The 19,685-nt window shown below is 39.4% G+C and overlaps 1 protein-coding gene across 1 annotated transcript; it reads left to right on the top strand.

The window, feature by feature from the left end:
• The first annotated feature begins 530 nt into the window (after nucleotides 1-530).
• On the top strand, nucleotides 531-3,204 carry LOC127102751 (uncharacterized). The gene is made up of 4 exons (XM_051040089.1): nucleotides 531-915; nucleotides 1,159-1,430; nucleotides 1,564-2,333; nucleotides 2,568-3,204. The coding sequence occupies exons 1-4, from the start codon at nucleotides 531-533 to the stop codon at nucleotides 3,202-3,204; spliced, it is 2,064 nt and encodes a 687-aa protein (XP_050896046.1).
• The last annotated feature ends 16,481 nt before the right edge of the window (nucleotides 3,205-19,685 follow it).

Genomic DNA, 19,685 nt, shown 5'->3' with positions numbered 1-19,685 from the left:
TGACGTCAAACCTCACAATATGGTGCTGTCAAATTACGAAGGAAAGATAGGACATACGCTGGGCGTCATACAGGTGGACTTAATTGTTGGGTCAATCACAAGACCAACGATGTTTATGGTAATACCTGCAAAAGCAAATTACAACTTACTACTGGGGAGAGAGTGGATACATGGGATAGGAGCGGTCCCTTCGACTATGCATCAAAGAATATCTATCTGGAGAGAAGATGGTGTGGTAGAGAATGTCGAAGCCGACCAAAGTTACTTCAGAGCAGAAGTAAACCAGGTGGACAAGAGAAACTTCGACAGAAATTTGGCACACATAGGACCGTGTTACCCAGTAGAAGAAGGCTACATTCCAAATAAAAATGCCTTGTACTTTTTGACTCTCCACCCAAATGGCTTCCAGTGGGATAGAGAGATTATGGGAGACCCAGAAATAGGAGAATCATCTGAGATACGGCCAACGGGCTGGGATGAAGACCTGTACTATGACTGAGTCTTCTTTCTTTGAAAAGATTTCGGCCTACATGGCTAAGAACAAAAGGCAAGCGGCCCTCGAAGCCGAGATAACGAACATGGCTAACAAGGCCACATATAGTGAAATCTGTAATACAGGACCAGGGGAATTCTTTGAACCAAAACCCCCTGACGAACAAGTACTTGTGGAACCAGCAGAACAGAGGTTGGACGCCATCTATGACGAAGAGCCTTTGGGATTTGAAAAAGATCCAGTAACGTCAAGTGCAAAGATGTTGGCGCAAGATCCTCTCGAAGAGATTGATCTCAGGGAAGGAAGCGAAAAAAGAATTACCTACATCAATGTTAAACTGGACCCCAAGTTGAAAGTGAGAGTGATTGAATTACTAAGGAAGAACAAAGATTGCTTCGCTTGGGATTATGACGAGATGCCTGGTTTGAAGAGGGACCTGGTCGAATTAAAGTTGTCTATAAAGGATGGCAAGAAGCCCATCAAGCAGACTCCAAGAAGATTCGCACCATAAATCTTCACAAAGATAAAAAAAGAGGTCGAAAGACTTCTTCGGTGCAACTTCATCAGGACCACAAGGTATGTCGATTGGATTGCTAATATTGTCCCTGTTATCAAGAAAAATGGCTATTTGCGAGTATGTATAGATTTTCATGATCTAAATGCAGCAACCCCTAAGGATGAGTATCCAATGCCTGTGGCAGAGATGTTGGTTGACTCAGCCGCAGGCTATGAGTATCTCAGCATGCTTGATGGATATTCTGGCTATAACCAGATTTTCATCGCAGAAGAAGATGTTTCTAAAACAGCTTTTCGATGTCTAGGGGCAATAGGCACTTATGAATGGATAGTCATGCCTTTTGGCCTAAAAAACGCTAGGGCAACATACCAGCGAGCAATGAACTCTATATTTCATGATTATATAGAGACATTCATGCAAGTATACATAGATGACATTGTGATAAAATCTACGTCGGATAAAGACCATATATCCTATCTCAGCCAGTCATTCGAAAGAATGAGAAAACATGGCTTTAAAAATGAATCCTCTTAAGTGTGCATTCTTTGTGCAGGCTGAAGATTTCCTGGGCTTTGTGGTCCACAAAAAGGGGATAGAAATCAATCAGAAAAAGACGAAGGCTATTATGGAGACCAAAGCACCATCAACCAAAAAGGAACTGCAATCATTATTAGGAAAGATAAAGTTCATAAGAAGATTCATCTCGAATTTAAGTGGTCGAACTCAAGCCTTCTCTCCCCTTCTGCGCCTGAAACAAGGCAAGTTCGAGTGGAACGACGAACACCAAGAGGCATTCGACAAGATCAAACATTATCTGACGGATCCTCCCATCTTGGCACCACCGTGTGGAACGAAGCCTATGAGACTGTATATATCAGCTTCCGACACTACCATAGGTAGCATGTTGGCGCAAGAGAATGAAGATGGCGTCGAAAGAGCCATTTACTACCTTAGTAGGGTTTTAAATGATGCGGAAACTAGATACACTTCAATAGAAAAGTTGTGTCTTTGTTTGCATTTCTCTTGTACTAAACTTAAATATTATATAAAACCTATTGATGTATACGTCTCTTCGCATTTTGATGCCATCAAGTACATGTTATCTAAGCCAATAATGCACAGTCGAATTGGCAAATGGGCTTTAGTGCTCACTGAATACTCTTTAACCTTTATGCCTTTAAAGGCAATGAAGGGACAAATAGTATCAGATTTTATTGTAGACCATGCACTGGTCGAAAATCCTCAATTTCAAGTTGAGTTGAAACCTTGGAAATTATTCTTCGACGGTTCCACTCATAAGAATGGAAGTGGGGTTGGGATAATGTTAATTTCTCCTGACAAAATTCCAACAAAACTCAAATATAGAATTGAAGGTCCCCTTTGTTCCAACAACGAAGCAGAATATGAAGCTCTTATTGCAGGACTCGAGGCTTTGTTGGAATTGGGGGCAACTAGGGTCGAAATTAAAGGAGATTCAGAATTAGTAATCAAGCAACTGACGAAGGAGTACAAATGTATAAAAGAAAATTTGATTATGTACTTCGTCATTGCGAATAGGTTACTCAAAAAATTCGAGTACGTCGACATAAAACATGTTCCTAGAATAAAAAACCAAGAGGCTAATGACTTAGCACAAATAGCCTCAGGGTATAGAATTTCAAAAGAAAAGCTAGAAGAGCTTGTCAAAGTAAGAGGAAAGGCAATGTATGCCAGATTATCTCCGACGGATTTGGAAAGTACCCAGTTAGGATATGCTAACAAAGAGGAGTTTGAAGTATTGGCCATTCATACCTTGATAGATACAGATTGGAGGAATCCGATTATTAATTATCTCAAGGACCCTTCGAAAGACACGGAAAGAAAAACCAAGTACAGGGCTTTATCTTACATATTGATAGGGAATGAATTATTCAAGAAAACCCCTGAAGGGGTCCTGTTGAAATGCTTAGGAGAAAGCGAAGCTTACTTGGCATTATCCAGTGTACACAGTGGAGCTTGTGGAGCACATCAGGCAGGCCATAAGATGAAATGGTTGCTTTTCAGATATGGAATGTATTGGCCCACCATGTTAAAAGATTGTATAGAGTTTGCTAAGGGTTGCCAGGAATGTCAATACACGCAGGAATTCAACATGCTCCTGCAAGCGAACTTCATACGATTATTAAGCCTTGGCCCTTCAGAGGTTGGGCATTAGATCTAATTGGTGAGATTATACCCCATTCATCCAAAGGTCAAAGATACATACTCATATGAATTGACTATTTCACTAAATGGGTCGAAGCAGTACCTCTAGTAAATGTGGACCAAGAGACTGTTATCGAATTCATTCAAAGGCAAATTTTATACAGATTTGGAATCCCATAAAGTATAACAACAGATCAAGGATCAGTCTTTACTGGTCGAAAGATGCAAGAATTTGCGAAGGAAATGGGGTTCAAATTATTAACATCCACACCTTATTATGCTCAAGCCAATGGGCAAGTTGAAGCAGCCAACAAAGTGATAATTGGGTTAATCAAAAAGCATGTAGGGAAAAATCCAAAAAATTGGCACAAAACTTTAGACCAAGCACTCTGGGCTTGTCGAACCTCCCCTAAAGAAGCCACCAACACTACACCTTTCCAGCTTACATTTGGACATGATGCAGTACTACCTGTCGAAGTCTACTTACAATCAGTGAGAATCCAAAGACAAGGAGAAATCCCATCTGATTTATACTGGGAAATGATGATAAATGAGCTGGTGGATTTGGATGAAGAAAGGTTACATGCGTTAGAAGTATTAAGAAGACAGAAGGAGAGGGTAGCAAGGGCATACAATAAGAGGGTCAAAGGTAAAACTTTTACTACGAATGATTTAGTATGGAAAGTCATATTGCCTATGGATCGAAAGAATAAGGCATTAGGAAAATGGTCTCCGCATTGGGAAGGACCTTTTCGAATTCTAAAAGCCTTTTCAAACAATGCATACGCAATAGAAGAACTAGCAGAGGATCGAAGGATCCTAAAAGTAAATGGAAAATACTTAAAGAGGTATAAACCATTTATGCACGAAGTTAGAATCATAACAACACAGTAAGTCAAGAACTATCATGACCAAAATGGAGAAGATATTTAAATGCAAAATATGTGCCAAATTGGTTTTCGTCTGAATCAAGTTACAAGTAAATAAGAATCGAACAAAGCAAATACAGGAGGAAATCAAAAAGGAATAGTGGCCCTCATTCGATCATATTTCTTCTTTGCTAAGCCAATCTTATATTGAACAGCCACTTGAACTCCTATGAGGCGTGCAATATCTTCGTTCATAGCCGTAGCTTTTTCGACGTGGTCCACACTTTGCTTCGCCAGATCATCAGCTTCAGTAATATCCAAGCCTCGGATAGCAGCCTGCTTCGCCTTAGCATCAGAAATCTTTTGCTGCAGTTCTGCAATATGAGATTCCCAGAGGCGTATCGAAGCAGTGTAAGTGTCGAACTCTGCTTGGGCTGATTTTCTGGAAGTGGTTAATTCCTCAGAAGCTTGTGAAGTTCGAAGGGCATGATCAAATTCAATGGCTTGAGCTTTTTCAGTCGATAGAAGCTTAGCCTTGGCATCCACCTCCCTATGATATTCAACACACACTTGATCAATAAGGTTTTGAATATCAATAAGGGCTTCACCTACATCAGTGGGGTAAGCAGTGATGTTAATTTTGCTTATCAGCTTCTTTATGCTAAAGCTCGCCCCCACATTATTCTTTAACTCACCAAAGAGATTTACGTCAAAAACTGCCTTCTTCACCTGCTGAAGGAGTTCGTCATGTGATGCTTCGTTTGCCCTAGCACCAGATTGGGTCGAAGCTCCAGAAACACTCTACTATGAAGAAGACTCTCTTTGAGCCATCATTAACCTCACATACTTGAGGGGATCATTTTGTTATAAAGATCTTTTCTCTTCCTCAGTAAGTGGTGTGGGTGAAGTTTGGGTAATGGATGGTCGAACTCTAGTGGGATTTGAGACCGTATCGACGCTGGCATTGCTAGTCCCGGTTTGATTCCCCTCAGCATCAGCTTCTCCCATATTTGTGTCTTCATCTTCTCGAAAATATCCCTCAATTTCGTCTGAATCTTGATCGTCCTCATCAGCATCATTTGAAGGGAACGCAACCCTGGTGGGAGAATCACTAGGAGTACTCTCAGAGTTTTCTTTCCCTGTTGAGTCCTTCTCGTCAACGTGCTTCGAACCCCCTTTACCATCTTCACCAAGGGAAGAGGTTTCTTCTTCGTTCTGAGCATTATCTTCTCCAAGAATGTGAGCCCCAGTCGAAGAGCCTTTGTTTCGGATAGCACCGCTGACTGTTGGAGGAGGAGATGGATTCATGTCGCTCGAAGGATCGCTTTGATTGGCAGTAGAAATGAGAGGAGTGGTGGTTTTGTCCTGAAACTGAAATGTTAGATTGGAAATGTAAAATTTGTCGAACGAAAGAATACTCAAGGTCGAAGCATACCTGTTGAACCTCTGGATCAGAGGCATTGCTCCCAATACGCTCCAGCTCTGCAGCACTAGAGGGTTGGGATGGAGTTTTCTTTGGAAGAGGAGGGAGAGTGTTGGTTTCGACACCCTGTTGTTGATTTGGTTGGAAAGGGGCAATTGTGGCCTTATTCTTCTTCTGTTTCTTCTTAAGTGGAGTAGGAGGAGTATCCTCTTCATCATCTTCGACAAGAATGACATTAGCAGGAGGAGTTTTTCTTTTCCTGGGTGTCAAGGGAGGCTTGCCACTACCCTGAAGAAAGAAAATCATAAAGAGTTAACAAGAAATTCGAAAGAGATAGAAAAGTTATTTGATGTAATACCTTTGAACCCTTCTTCGTTTTTTCTGGAGCGGCACCAGAAGGCACTCCCTGGCTCGAACTACTTTGGCTTGGAAGCAGTAGTCGAACTAGCCTTCGCCACAGGTTTTTCTTTCTTCACCACCTTCCTTTCGACAGCTAAAGAAGGATGTGAGTTAGTCGAAACATGCAAATGGTTAAAAGACCGGTAAGAAACGAAAAGAAGTTGTAAAACCAAGAGATCTAAACATTCCACACCTTCCCATGTCGGAGAAGTAATTCTCACTGCAGATAAATCAAAGTGAAGGAAGCCTTTGAAACTGTCTAAGGTATGTTTGGTAGTAACTACTCTTTTTGCAGGCTTTTGTTGGTCATTTTTTAGTATGTTAAAAATTTTCCCACACGTGAACCAGTAAGGGTAAGGGGGAAAAAATGACAAAGCAAAATCTGCACTGGGTAACTTTGGGAATTTGGGTGGTTCGCACTCAAAAGCCAAGTCATATTTCAATTCAGGTTTTACAGTTTTGAGAGATTTTCGTTTGGCAATCTGCTTTTCAAATTTTTCTTTTAAAATTGGGGCTGCATAACAAACAGTGTCAACGATGTTCGTTGGGTTATAGACAGTTTCAAAGTACTTTTTGGAATGCTTGGATTTCTGCAGAATGAGTAAGCTTACCCTTGGGGACATTTTCCTGCAAAGATGAAAAAGCCTTCGTTAGACGTTCTTTGATTTCAGCAGTCGAAAACATGTTCTTGGAATAGAAATCTGTCCACCAAGTGGCGAAACCATTGGTGGAATAGAACGATGGTTGGAAGGCTATTAATTGGAATTCGGCAAAATTTGCATGGAATTCTTTGTGGACAACAATGTCTCTAGCGCTCCATTCAGTTCCTGCGCAGCAGATCTCGCGCTTTCGTTTGAATAAAGAGAAAGGGATAAGTTGACACAACCCAAATTGTCGAGAGACAAAATTAGGCTGGTAAGCTAACAGACACACGTGACTCTTCACTGGCAGAATCCTAGAACACAAGTAACCTTGGAAGGAGAAAGGCACGCCATATCTCTTCGATCTCCGTGTTGGCATTTTTCACAGCGTCTTCAAGCGAGGCAGTAAACCAGGAAGGACCATGCGTTCGACTGGCAAAAGGAGCCATCGAAGGAAGGAAATGATGACGTTTCGAGAACATCAAAGTGTACTTGGTGAGGGAAGTCTATAAATTATCAATGTCATTAGCTGGAGTCAGTCGAAGGAGTCTGGTGCCCTCAATACTTCGATTCATTATCCCTGGGGCATCTTCTTTGACGTTCTCTCGTGTTGGCAAAAAGGATTCGAAAGTGGCATTAAGCCACAATTGAAGAAGCCAATAAGGCCCAGATAGTAATAGATTGGTGCCAGCTTCGTATTCCTTTAGCTTAGTGTCGCATCCGTGAAAAACAATCGGCGGGCAAAAACAAAACAAACAGAGCCGCCACCGTGCGTTATTTATCCCAAAGAGGGAAAGGAAACGCTCGAAGTAAACCTGGAAAAGACATGGTCTCGCGACCAAAGAGAGATGGGATCAGGAGTCGGTTATGCGAAGGGAAGGTATTAGCACCCCTACGCATCCGTCGTACTCGACGGGATCCACGCTCAAAAGGAAAGAAAAAGGTTGCTAAAATTGCTCACAAACATCACACACACACACTAGAAACAACACAGGCGGAAGAAGAGGGGAAAATGCTCGCCAGGATATCGCATCCTATGCCTACGTATCTCATCTGGAATGAGAATCAGAGCTACCGTAGTTCGGCTCACGCACGCCGAAACAAAACACACGCAGGAAACCGACTGCCAATCGCTGGACTTATGTCAGACTCCACACAAACAGGCAAACATGGAAACCGAATGCCAATCACTGGACTTACATCAGACTCCGAACCAACAAATGCACACAGGAAACCAACTGCCAATCGCTGGACTTACGTCAGACTCCTACACACACAAAGGGTTTAACCGGACGCTGAATCGTCAAAAGCAACAACAAAGTTGAACAAACAAGCTAACAGGGAGTCTGATACTCGAGCCTGCTAACTGTCAAGCAAACACACATAAAAAAGAAAGAGGGTGAACACACAGACTAACAGGGAGTTTGGAACTCGAGCCTGATAGCTGTCAAGCACAACACACACAAAAAAAGAAAAGGGGTGCCTGGAGAGATCTCGTACGATCTCCTACCTACGTACCTCATCTGGTATGAGGATCAGGGCGACGTAGTTCCCCTTAACAGAGGAGAAACTTTCTCCTAACCAGAGACTGGGAAATGACGAACTAGAAGGGAGACTGACTCGAGCCTAATAGTTATCATGTAATCCACAATGGTCCTAGGTTGAGGTTTCTATCTAACTTGCACAGGCAGCAAGCTATCCTAAACAGCACAAGCAAAATCATACAAACACAAGAGCAAGCACACACACTATATACAAACAGATGGGCTCACACAAGGCTAGGCTGTGAAACACAAGCCAACTGGAATCGGGTGTAGTTAGCTCTTAACCCTAACATTGAGAGTTAGGGTGAAGCAGATGAAATGGGAAGTGAGGGTAAGACCTCACAGCTCTTATCCCTGGCCTGGGAGAGCTTCAGACAAATGAAAGTGGGAGTTCAGAAAGTTGGAACTCTTCTCCACATATGACTGACACAACAAAGATCTTGGGTTGATGTCCACAATGCATCAACACAAGGTGTGAGCAAAGTGGATGACACACTGAGTAGCAGGAGATGGACTACACATCTCTTTTATCTGCCAATTGCCTTATCAAAGGACTTTTCCTGCTTGGCACAAAAATAAACATTCACAAGCATTGCCTCTTAAGGAGGGCTTCAGACATGTGCCTGCCCCACATAACAGGACAGGTCTTCCAGACTACATGAAGTCAGAGAGTTATACCTATGTGGTTAAGCAACCAAGCAAAAGCAAGTTCAAATTGAACTTAAGCAACTTATGTACCTGTTGAAACATCACACAAATCAGTTAAACTGTACAGACAAACAGACAACATCAATATCAATAGTCAAACCCAATAAGCAAAGGCATAAGCCACAAGTCAAACTCAAATGAGTTAACAATCCTACAAAACACACAATGTTAGTAGTCAAAAGTAAACACCAAAGGCTCAAGTGAGGTAGCATCATGAACCATATAATCTGGATGTTCAACCTGAAATCAAAGCTCAAAGATGAGACAAACCACTAGGTCAAGGCCTAGGGTCAAAGAGGGAGAAAAAATTTAAAACAGAACATGAAATTTCACATGAATCAACTTCAATCAATTAAGAACGTCATCCAAAAGGTCTCATCCCAATATCAATCACCAAATTCATTTCATGAACCAAATATGGCAAGGTATGCACATTGAAAGCACATTGTGACAACAGAATGAATAAATGCACATTAATTCAAAAATGCTTCAATTAATTTTGGAAAAATTTATGGGTAAACAGAACACACAACATGATCATCACACAAAAAATTAGAGCATTTGGACAACATTAGGCATGGTAATCAAATTGTATAAGGAAAGGCAATCAAAACAAGCTCAAATGGGACACCAAATGGTACACCAACTTAGCACAAGCCTAAAACAGAAATAGTAAATGGTAAAAACCTCAAACCAAAGCCAAAACAACCTCTAACATATCTATAAAGAATGTGCAAAATTTCACATCCATTGGATAAACAACCAGCATTTCACAAACAAATGAAAATCAATGCCATTCAAAAGTTCACAAATGATCATCCAGAATGAAAAATCTCAATCAAATCAGAAATGATTCCAAAAATTCCACAAAACATCATGAGCATTCACAACATTCATATCAAGCACCATACAAAAAATCAGAACATTTGGAATTCATTTGGCATGGTAAATGCATCAATCAAATTGGACAAGCAAAGGTGTGACACAAATTGTCACACCTAACTTAGAAAAATCATAACTCAGCAATGGCAATTGATAAAAATGCAAACTCAACACCAAAATGTCCAGCAAGATGTCTAGTTTCTACATGTAAAATTTCATGAGCATTGGATTAAAATTGAGCATTTCACAAATGATATATCAAGGCAATGTCAAGAATGCATACATGTACACAAACCCTAGGGCAAAAAATTATTCAGCCAAGCACAATTTTCAAAATAATATTAAAAAAAAACTAGACAAAAAATGTGACACAATGCAAAAAACCACATATTTTTTGGATGATGATTTAATTTGTTATGAATTTTAGAAGTTAAAGAAAAAATAAAAAAAAATCATAAAGCAACATGTACATGAACACATGGAGGGAAAAGAAAAATATGTGAAGGCTTTTGAAATTGTGGAACCGCCTGGAATCGAACCAGGCGCGTTTTTGAATTTGGTTTTGGCGCCCAAGCCAAAACGACGACGTTTTGGCGCCCAAACCCTAGGCGCTGCATGGCATGGATTTCGTAGCTAATCCAGAAAATTCCTAGCTAATTTCGTAGCTAATTTCCTAGCAGATTCGTAGCAAATACTGGACAGCAAGGTTGAAGATGAAGATCATCTTCCAAATTTCCAGATTTTCAAAACATCACGAAAACTCAAAATCAAGCACAGCATCATGCATTATTTTTCACGTACATCATAAATCCATGAATCAATTACACAAAAACATCATCAAATGCATGGATCGCATGAAATAAAGTTTATCATCAAAACTTCAAATGACCATATCTCACTCGTTTCAACACCAAATCACTCCATTCAAAGCTCAGTTTCATCACCATTAAAAGATCTACATGATAGGCCTAATGAATTGAAGAATTAAAGAGGTCGAAAAACCTACCTCTTGATGAGCAGTCCCTTGATTCACGCGTTTCCAAGGTTCTTGATGCTTTAGATCTTCTCCAATATACTCCTTAAGATGAATGATGATGAATATGAGGCTCAAATGCTCTTGAATCAACCAGAATTGGATTTCACCATTGTTGCTTAACCTTGATGCATGCTTCAACCTTGCCACGATTTCCTTTGAATCTTCCTTCAATCTTGCTCACAAATGCTACCAAATGATGAATTGATCAAGAAAAATGAAGTGTGTTTGAAGAATTTCAAAGAAAAAAGTGAGAGAAAATTTTCATGAACTTTGTGATTCTAGATCTAAGATTGGAAATTGTGAAAAACAGTTAGAGATTAGGGCTTTATATGCAATGCTAATCATGATTAATTATGCCTAAACCAAATGCTAATGAAATGGATTAAGTTTGGAGGTGTTTTGGCAAAAATGAGTTTTTCACCCTATGCATGAAAATGCATGGTGAACAGTATGAATTTCCACTTAATTTCACTTCAAATGATGTTTTGGAGCCAATGGTGAGGGTCACAAGTGCAAATAATTCACCAATTTCAAATTCCATTTTTCCCTCCAAAATGCAAGTGAATTTCCAAATATTTATGTGAATGTAATGCATGTCATGTAATGCCAAATTTGGAAACTAGAGGTTAAAACAAGAACAATGCAAAAAGAGCCATCTCATTTGGACTTATGGTTTGAAAGTTATGCTCCTTTGAAGTTCCATGTTCACTTGACCAAGATTGATCCATATCTCTTCAACCACACATGAGAAATTGATGATCTTGGACTTTTTGGAAATGGGAGAGAAATATCTACAACTTTCATGTTCAACAAAATTTCATTTGAAGCTTTATTGATGATGTAATCTTGAGGAGAAAACCTTTCCATTTTTGGCAATTTCAAATTATAAGTCACTTTCTATTTTTGGAAAGTTTTGTCCTGACTTTATTTTCTTCAAAGTTGATGTTTGAAATGTCAAACGATACTTGTTTGAACATGAATGAAGTATTTCTAACCACTTCCCACCTCCAAATCCAACAGTTGACTTTTGGTTGACTTTTGCAATTGATAGATGACTTGGTCATGCACAGATGAATTTGAGCCTCAACCTCTTGATGAAATGGCTCCAAAATGAAACCCTAGCTTATACAAGCTCAATAAAATCATGTAAAGATCCCCATCCCAATGAAGACCTCATCTCCTTGAAGAAATCCTGACTGGCATAATACAACTGATTAGGGTTGACCATAGGTCAAAACTCTAATCCCAAGGAAACTTGTCAGGAACAATGAACCTCTTGGTGATGATAAGACCATGATGATGGTGATGTACCATTTCAACCAAGATAATTCCCAATCTCCTTGAGGAACCAAGAAACCTAATTGAAGCACAAACCCTCAGATGGCTAGTGATCAATTCCATGAGACCCTCAGGCTTGAATCTTTTAACCTCTTTATCTTCTGAGCAAGACCTAGGAGGATGCCTTGCTCAATGTTTCCACATGATATGCAAAGATGCAATGACTAATGTCCTAAAAAAAATGAAATGCAATATGCTAATCTAGTCCCAAGAGAGGAGGGCAAATTTTGAGGTGTTACACTGAGCACTAGCTGATCCTAGACTTTCGTACAAACTAGACAACAAGAGTTCACTCAAACACACTCTTCGACCAACGTGCAGTTGGTTAGCGAGCGTTAGAAATCTCTTAGCAACTTGTAGAGATTTGCAGCAAAAGAAGAATTTGGATAACCATAGACCTAAGAATGTTATGTGTTATATATCAGAAACTTCGTCACCATCAACATGATATAGATTAATGTAAGTACTGAATGAAGCGTTCTTAATGTTGAAATCAATCAAGTTTTCACAGTCTTGGTAGGGGTCGAAGGTTTCTCCTGTCGGAGGAAGTCCAGCAATGGCAGCTACATCAAAAAGTGTGGGAGTCATCATTCCACAAGGAAGATGAAAGGTATTATAGGTACTATCCCAGAAATATAGGTTGGAGAGTAATAAAGGCTGACAATAACTAAATTTAAGCTTCGACATCTGGATTAGGTCAAAAATGCCCAATTTTTTCCAAAGTGAGGCTTTCTTCTTCTCAACTTTTGTTAACCAAGCAAGATAGGATTTATCTAGGGTTGGACAAGACCTAAAAGGTCTGAAACTATCAGTAATAAAGTCCAGTTGAAAAGCTTCTCTCTGGTTTAGATCCTCATTATCTTTAGAAGAAAGGGTTTTGTTAGCTATGGGTTTAGTAGTATGGTGACAAGGAAAAAATTGACCACACTTCTCTAAATGTTCGTCAGATACTAATGGACCTAGAAACCCTAAAGCATTTCCAGAAAGGAGAGAATGAACCATTACCTAAGAAGCGAAGATTACTTTCTGTTCTTTCAAGAGTTTTGGAGCAGTGATGTATTCTCGGTCCCCAACAGTGATGGTTGTGCTGGTTGGAATGTTCTGAGAAATGGAACTCTTTGAAGATCCAACACCTTTGATGCTCTTTGACTGTTTTTGTTGCTTGTCATAAGACATTGTAGTAGGCTTTGGAGATTTTGAAGGATTAGGGTTTAAGGAAGAATAAGCGTTTTCCAGAAAGGTTGAAGAAGATGAACTTAGAGAAAAAACTGGAGATTTTCGTGAAAAGAGAGAGAAAAATGACAAATGTGCTTTTATAATGCTGAACTTGTGAGGCTGACTGGTTACGCTTTACTAGGATAGTGGGCCACGTGGAAGTTCTTTTCTGAGAAAAGTGAACAGGGAATACTATTCATTTTCTTGGAAGTTGAAGCTCATGATGTCATATAACTGCGCACACGTTCTGATGAGACGTTTTGGAAAAGTTAATCATGATCAACTGACAAACGTGGACTTTTAAGACTATGAAAGGTCTCTAGTCGAAATCTGGCAAAAGCAAAAAATGCCCATTTCTACAGTAATTCGAAATAGACATTTCTTGGGGGCAATTTGTTAGCTGGGGATTTCGACAGACAGATAAAAGGTCCTTGGAAATATTAAGTTTGAGAATAAGCAAGAAATGACTGTGGCGAAGCTGTTTTAATTCTCTTTGTGGGTAAGCAATTATTTGCTGTCGAAGCCTGGAACTTAGAAGATTTTTGGGTTATCATAAAGTTTTCTTCGACATATGTGTTTACAGAATCGAGACTTCAAACGAAAGTATTTGAAATTTAAAACAGAGCCGTTTCGTCAGATCAACACGTGGAAACATCTAAGATATGCAACGCTTGGGAACGGCGAGCGTGGCAGTCATACATGTAAAGGCCGTTAGGGTCGAATTACTATAAATAGGGATCTTAGTTTTAGATTCAGAGGTGTTCAAACAAATATACAGAAATTCACAAAACACACTCGAAGTACCGGAGCGAGAGAAAAGAGATTTACGCTGAAAATGTATGTATGAAGAACACCATAAGTTTCGTTCATGTTATATTTTTCATACCAATTGTTTAAATCAAAGTATTTTTACTGCCTTTATCTGTCGAATTGCCCTTACTTTTCAGTAGTTTATCATTACTTTTCATTTCTGCATTTACATTCCGCCAGCATCTTCATTTCCAGTACTTTCTTAAAACATAGAGCATTTATTCTGAGTCATTTATCTTTGCCTTTCCTAAGCCTTTTCAGTATCTTTAAACCTTTTAATACCAAGTTATCATTATTTACTTTGTTCATAAAGTCATAAGTTTCACTTAGAATTGCTGTCTAAACACTTTTGTCATTCACAAATTAGAAACAAACGTAACTATGAGTCAAACCACGGTAGTAACAATTCTTAAGACACGTGTCCTAGGATCAATCTAGTCGATCCTGCGAGTTACCAAAAATATACAAATTTGGAAGACTAGCGGTTGTTTATCAGAAATCACCGGTAAATAGAGTCCTTTGGACTTTTTGAGTTGTTTTGAACAATTTGTTGGTTCAGAATAATTGGTAATAACATAACTTTACATTTGTGTTGAAATAATTAAATTGTTTTAAAATTATAACTTTGAATATAGTTATTTAGAGAGGAATTATAGTGATGACATTGATTGGCATTTGAGTATTGTAATCCATAAAGGGATTACATCGAGGCCTGTGATTGGAAACTTATAGGTTTAAGAGTGAAACTTTTTTGAGAATGTTGAGACTTGTGGTTTTGTTATGATTTTTGAGATAATGATGGTGTGGTATGTTGTGTTGTTTAGAATCAAGCATTCATGTATTTTAGAGATAGGTAGAAATTCAGTTCAATGATGGTCTGGTTCAGAGAGAAACTATGATGGTCTCACGTTCAGAGAGGGACACGATTCAAAGAGGAACCAAAGACATGAGAATATTAGTAATATACCTCTGATCATAGTGGTTTTGGTACCACATGGATTTGAGATGGAGATTGTGGCATTGCATTGCATTTGCATTATGATTTGTTTAATTGTGCTTTGAGTGTGAATGAGAATGTTGTTATATTCGTTATTACTATCATGTCTTGCTGATCTTCACTGTTAATATTTGTTAGATGTATTCTCACCTCCTGTTTGTTGTTATAGCATTTGTGCTCCTCGAGAGTACATGCAATCAGGTACAGGAGTAGCTGCTGAGTTCGGGGATGGCGTCAATGCCCCCTTTAGCTTTTATCAATGGATCTTAAAGGAGTCGCTTTGATATGTAGCACTAGGGATGAGATGTCTTCCTTAATCTGTGTTATGTTTTATTTTTATGTTGGAGTTTGTTTTTGAGATTTTATGTCAAACTCATTTAATTTCAATTGCTTATTATATACAACTATTTGATATTTGAGACTTTTATGCTTGGGTGAAGCATGTGCGACACTCTAATATGTGATTTTTATTTGAAATGTTTTATTATATGTCGATACGGGGAATAGGGTGTTACATAGTGGTATCAGAGCAGGTCGGTTCGTCCGGGGTTTTGTGATTTTATTCGTTTCCTGGTGCACAACATATGTGTGAATGATGTCGATACAATGTTTCTTCTAATAGTTATTTGCTGTTGTAACAGAGAAATGGATGGAAGAAATGATTGTGTTATTATTGATGCCTTGACAACCTTGGCTCAAGCGTTGCAAGTTCAGTCGAATCCAAAGGTTGAAGGTGCTGAATCCCGTGGACTAGACATGTTTCTGAGACACGAGCCACCAAATTTCAAAGAAAGGCATGATCCAGAAGGCACACATGTTTGGTTGTAGGAGATCGAAAGAATCTTCTGAGTGATGGCATGTGCAGATGCTCAGAAGATTCTTTATGGTGTTTATATGTTATCTGAAGAAGTAGAGTATTGGTGGGATAATGTTAGATAGAGGTTTGAGGCAAATGGTACAATGATTACTTGGGTTGTTTTCAAGGGGCATTTTTGGAAAAGTATTTCCCAACTGATGTGCGTAGCAAGAAAGAGGTGGAATTCCTCGACTTTAAGCAAGGGATTATGACATTTGCAGATTATGCTACCAAGTTTGAGGAATTGTCTAGGTTCTTCCCTCACTATAATGGGGCGGAGGATGCAATATATAAGTGTATCAAATTTAAGAATGGATTTGGCCCAGAGATTAAGCAATTTATTGGGTATCAAGAAATCTATCAATTCTTCGTACTGGTTAACATGTGTCATATTAAGGATGAAGACTTTTATGATAAATCCTCTCATTACAGGAAGCCTTATGTTGTTCTTGATGGTAAAGGTAAGAATAAGTTTTAGTAGAAGACTAATGGTGGGAAAAGTTAAAGTGGGGGAGGTGTTTATGCTCCTCTCACTGTAAGAACACGATTTGGTTATGTATCTAACCTTATGTTTTGATGATTGATCGGAAAAATAGCAAGTGTACTACTTTTACCGATGTAGTAATAAGGAGTTTTATTTCCAAGTATCGATCTCAGGGATTGCGTAGGAAATAATTATTTAACTTTGATTCTATCAGAACAAAAATATAATGGTTTGGTTGTTTTAGAAATTTCAGCAATAAACACAAAAGACAGTAAAAATGTAATTGATTAAGTTAAAGCATGCTAGGGGAGGTGGTTGATTTAACCAGTTATGAACTCAGTCAAGATTTCCTTAATACACATGACACATTCAATTACCTAACCTCAGAATGTTCTTCCTTAAGTCCGTAAGGAAGATACTATTAAACTACCAATTCTTACTCAAATGTCCATTCAATTAATCATTGGTTTTAATCGTAAACAATATCAAGGTTTGCAGTGGTTTACAAAAGTTACTAGTCCTAGATGATGCAATCATAAACCTAATTGTGTGAAAACCCTAACAATCACAATCCTGTTATTGATAGTCATAGATCAATTTGTATTTGTCCGATACAAATGCATAATAACATCACACAATTAAATTGAAATAAGTAACATAGTAATAAGGAAATCATTTGTTCAAATTCATAACATACGATCAAATCAGAACAACCCCCCTAACATAGGGGGTTTAGCCTCTCATACTAGGAAACGAAATCATAGTATGAAAATTAGACATTACAAAGAATTAGGAGGTTTGGATCTTCAATGGTCGGAACCCTTGAATCTCGCCGTCTTCGAATCCTCCGTAGTAGCTATCTTCTCAATGCCGTGTTTTCTTTCGTCCGTCAAAAAGTGTTTTCTCCTTTCCCTTCCAAGCCTTCTAATAGCTTCAGATGAATCTCCTCCAAGCAAAAGGTCCAAACTACCCTTAATGAGAAGAATAGGTTCACAAAGCAAAAGTTTAGGTTTCCAAGCCGCGCCCAACAACACGGGCCATGTGTGTACACACGGGTGCCCGTGTGTGCTCTCCAAAATGGCCATCTTCAAATCAAGCTACAGAGGCAACAACACGGGCCGTGTTCCTCCACACGGGTGCCCGTGTTAATGCACTGTTTTAAACAACACGGCCGTGTGTCACCACACGGGTGCCCGTGTTGATCTCTGTTTTTCTTCTCCCATTTTGATTTGCCTGACCAACAACACGGGCAGTGTTGTAGCACACGGGTGCCCGTGTTGACCTGCTGTCTCTTCATATTTTTGTCTTTCTGAGTATCCATAACTTCACTATTAATGCTTTTAAACCTGTGCAATGGCCTGTAACAATAACACTACCAAACGACGCGTAAAAGAGATCTTTTTGACATAAACTTGTAATCAAATGCAATGCGATACCAAACCAACAAAACATGATAAATGACTCTGAAGCAACTATAAGCAAACATAAATCTTACCAAAGTGATGAACATATGTCGGATTAACGGTGGGAATTCAATGAAAATGGTGACCGATCACAACCCCAAACTTGTCTCATTGCTTGTCCTCAAGTGATGTATTGAGTCCAAACAAAGGTCACCCTCGAATTCATTTTCCACAATGCAACCTAGTCTTTCACAATTTGTGTTATTCCTTTCCAGTCGAGTTTCAGGTCTCTCTGACTCAGGCAGTTTGCCACATTTCCACATCAGAAGCCTCGTCACCTGCAAGCTTTTCACACACTCACAACATCTCTCATGGTTAGGGGTGTACACTCACAGCATAGTATGCAATACCAAACTCTTAAATTTGAATACATTCTAATGTCACGACAACAGCAGATTCCACACACTTTACGAGATCTTTTTGGGTTGTAACGGGGCTTGGGTATGGTGGGATAAACAAAAAAAATGGATAACAAGGGTTTTGAACTCGACAGTCATGTTGTGTGATTTTTCTTTCTCTTTTTCTCGTGCATCACGTATACTCTGGGGGTTAATTTCACTCTTTTGACTCTTTTTCTACTCAAATTTTTCGAGCATTTTATAGGTGTTAGAGTCTTAAGTCTCGGCAAGTGCATTTTTTTTCTTTTTTCTTTTTTCTTTTTGGACATACACAATTCTTTTCTTTTTGTATGATCTCTTATTATGCACTTGCCCTATCTTTCTAGATTACTACCCCAAACTTAGCTTTATGCACATCTTGCACTCACAACAATCATGCCGAGTGATGGAAGGAATGAATGATTAGTGGTTAACATGGGTTTATGATGAACAAAAGGCTATGGCTCAACGGGGTTCACGAAGGGAAACATACAGATAAGGATGGCTAGAAAGGCCCTGGCTAAACAAACAACTTGCCTCAGTGTGTGTTGTCATGTTGTGACGTGTCAAAAGGACATACGCAAAATCAGAGCGATAGAGTCATACCTGGCTGAACTCTCATGCTGATATTCAGTGTTTGGCTTTTTGTGATCTCACCATGTTGGTTAGCTTTGCAAGCTCTGAAGCCTCCTCGTGTTATGTGGTTCTTTTCTGACTTGGTTTTTCCATACCGCTCTCTTGGTCCGGTGTCCCCAAATTGTGTCCGACTTTATTTTCTCAAGGTTGCATCAACTTCCGGGGTGCCTTATCAGCCTAAGTTTGAGGGGTGTCATTCATCCACTACCATTGATCCCGGGATCGTCCAACCGTTTCTCATCACTCTGTACACACAGTAAGTCCAAAAGAAAAGAAAACAAACAAAACAAATAAACACACTAATATAACGATAACATAACAAAAACAAAACAAATTGAAAGAGAATTAAAACATGAAAAGAGAAACCCCCCCCCCCCCCCCCCATACTTGAACTAAACATTGACCTCAATGTTTAAATTCAAAAACAAAGGGGACTTATAGTGATCACTGTTGTGGAGGAGGCGGAGGATCGTGCGGGAAATGTAACATCAGACGTTGCATCATGGCTTGCATGTCATCCATGACTGTCCCTTGTCGGAACAATTCCACACCCTATCTGTCTAATTCCGCACCTTGTCTGGTTTGCTCGGTGCGGAGAGTTCCCATCTCAGTTTGGATCCAACCCCACTGGTCCTGAGACATAAAAGAGGATCCTTCACCATGTAGGCTCGAATCATGTGCGGGTGGCATACCATGGGTAGCTGGCCTCTCATCTTCTTCCATTTCCTCACCTGAATGGTCATGGTCAAACTGAGCATCGTCCCCTACAGATGGGGATGAACCTGTATACAATCAGTTAGCAACATTTGCAAT

This window comes from Lathyrus oleraceus, chromosome 7, assembly GCF_024323335.1.
Source record: "Lathyrus oleraceus cultivar Zhongwan6 chromosome 7, CAAS_Psat_ZW6_1.0, whole genome shotgun sequence".
Classification (NCBI taxonomy): domain Eukaryota; kingdom Viridiplantae; phylum Streptophyta; class Magnoliopsida; order Fabales; family Fabaceae; genus Lathyrus; species Lathyrus oleraceus.
Note: the sequence above shows the minus strand (reverse complement) of the source record. Positions and strands in the feature narration are given on the sequence as shown.

Bases quoted from the DNA above. Each gene is read 5' to 3' on its own strand.
- LOC127102751 (XM_051040089.1), top strand. From the start codon at position 531: ATGGCTAAGAACAAAAGGCAAGCGGCCCTCGAAGCCGAGATAACGAAC. The intron at 1,431-1,563 runs GTATACATAGAT...TTCTTTGTGCAG, and splicing joins ATATAGAGACATTCATGCAA to GCTGAAGATTTCCTGGGCTT. The intron at 2,334-2,567 runs GTTAATTTCTCC...CATTGCGAATAG, and splicing joins GGAAGTGGGGTTGGGATAAT to GTTACTCAAAAAATTCGAGT.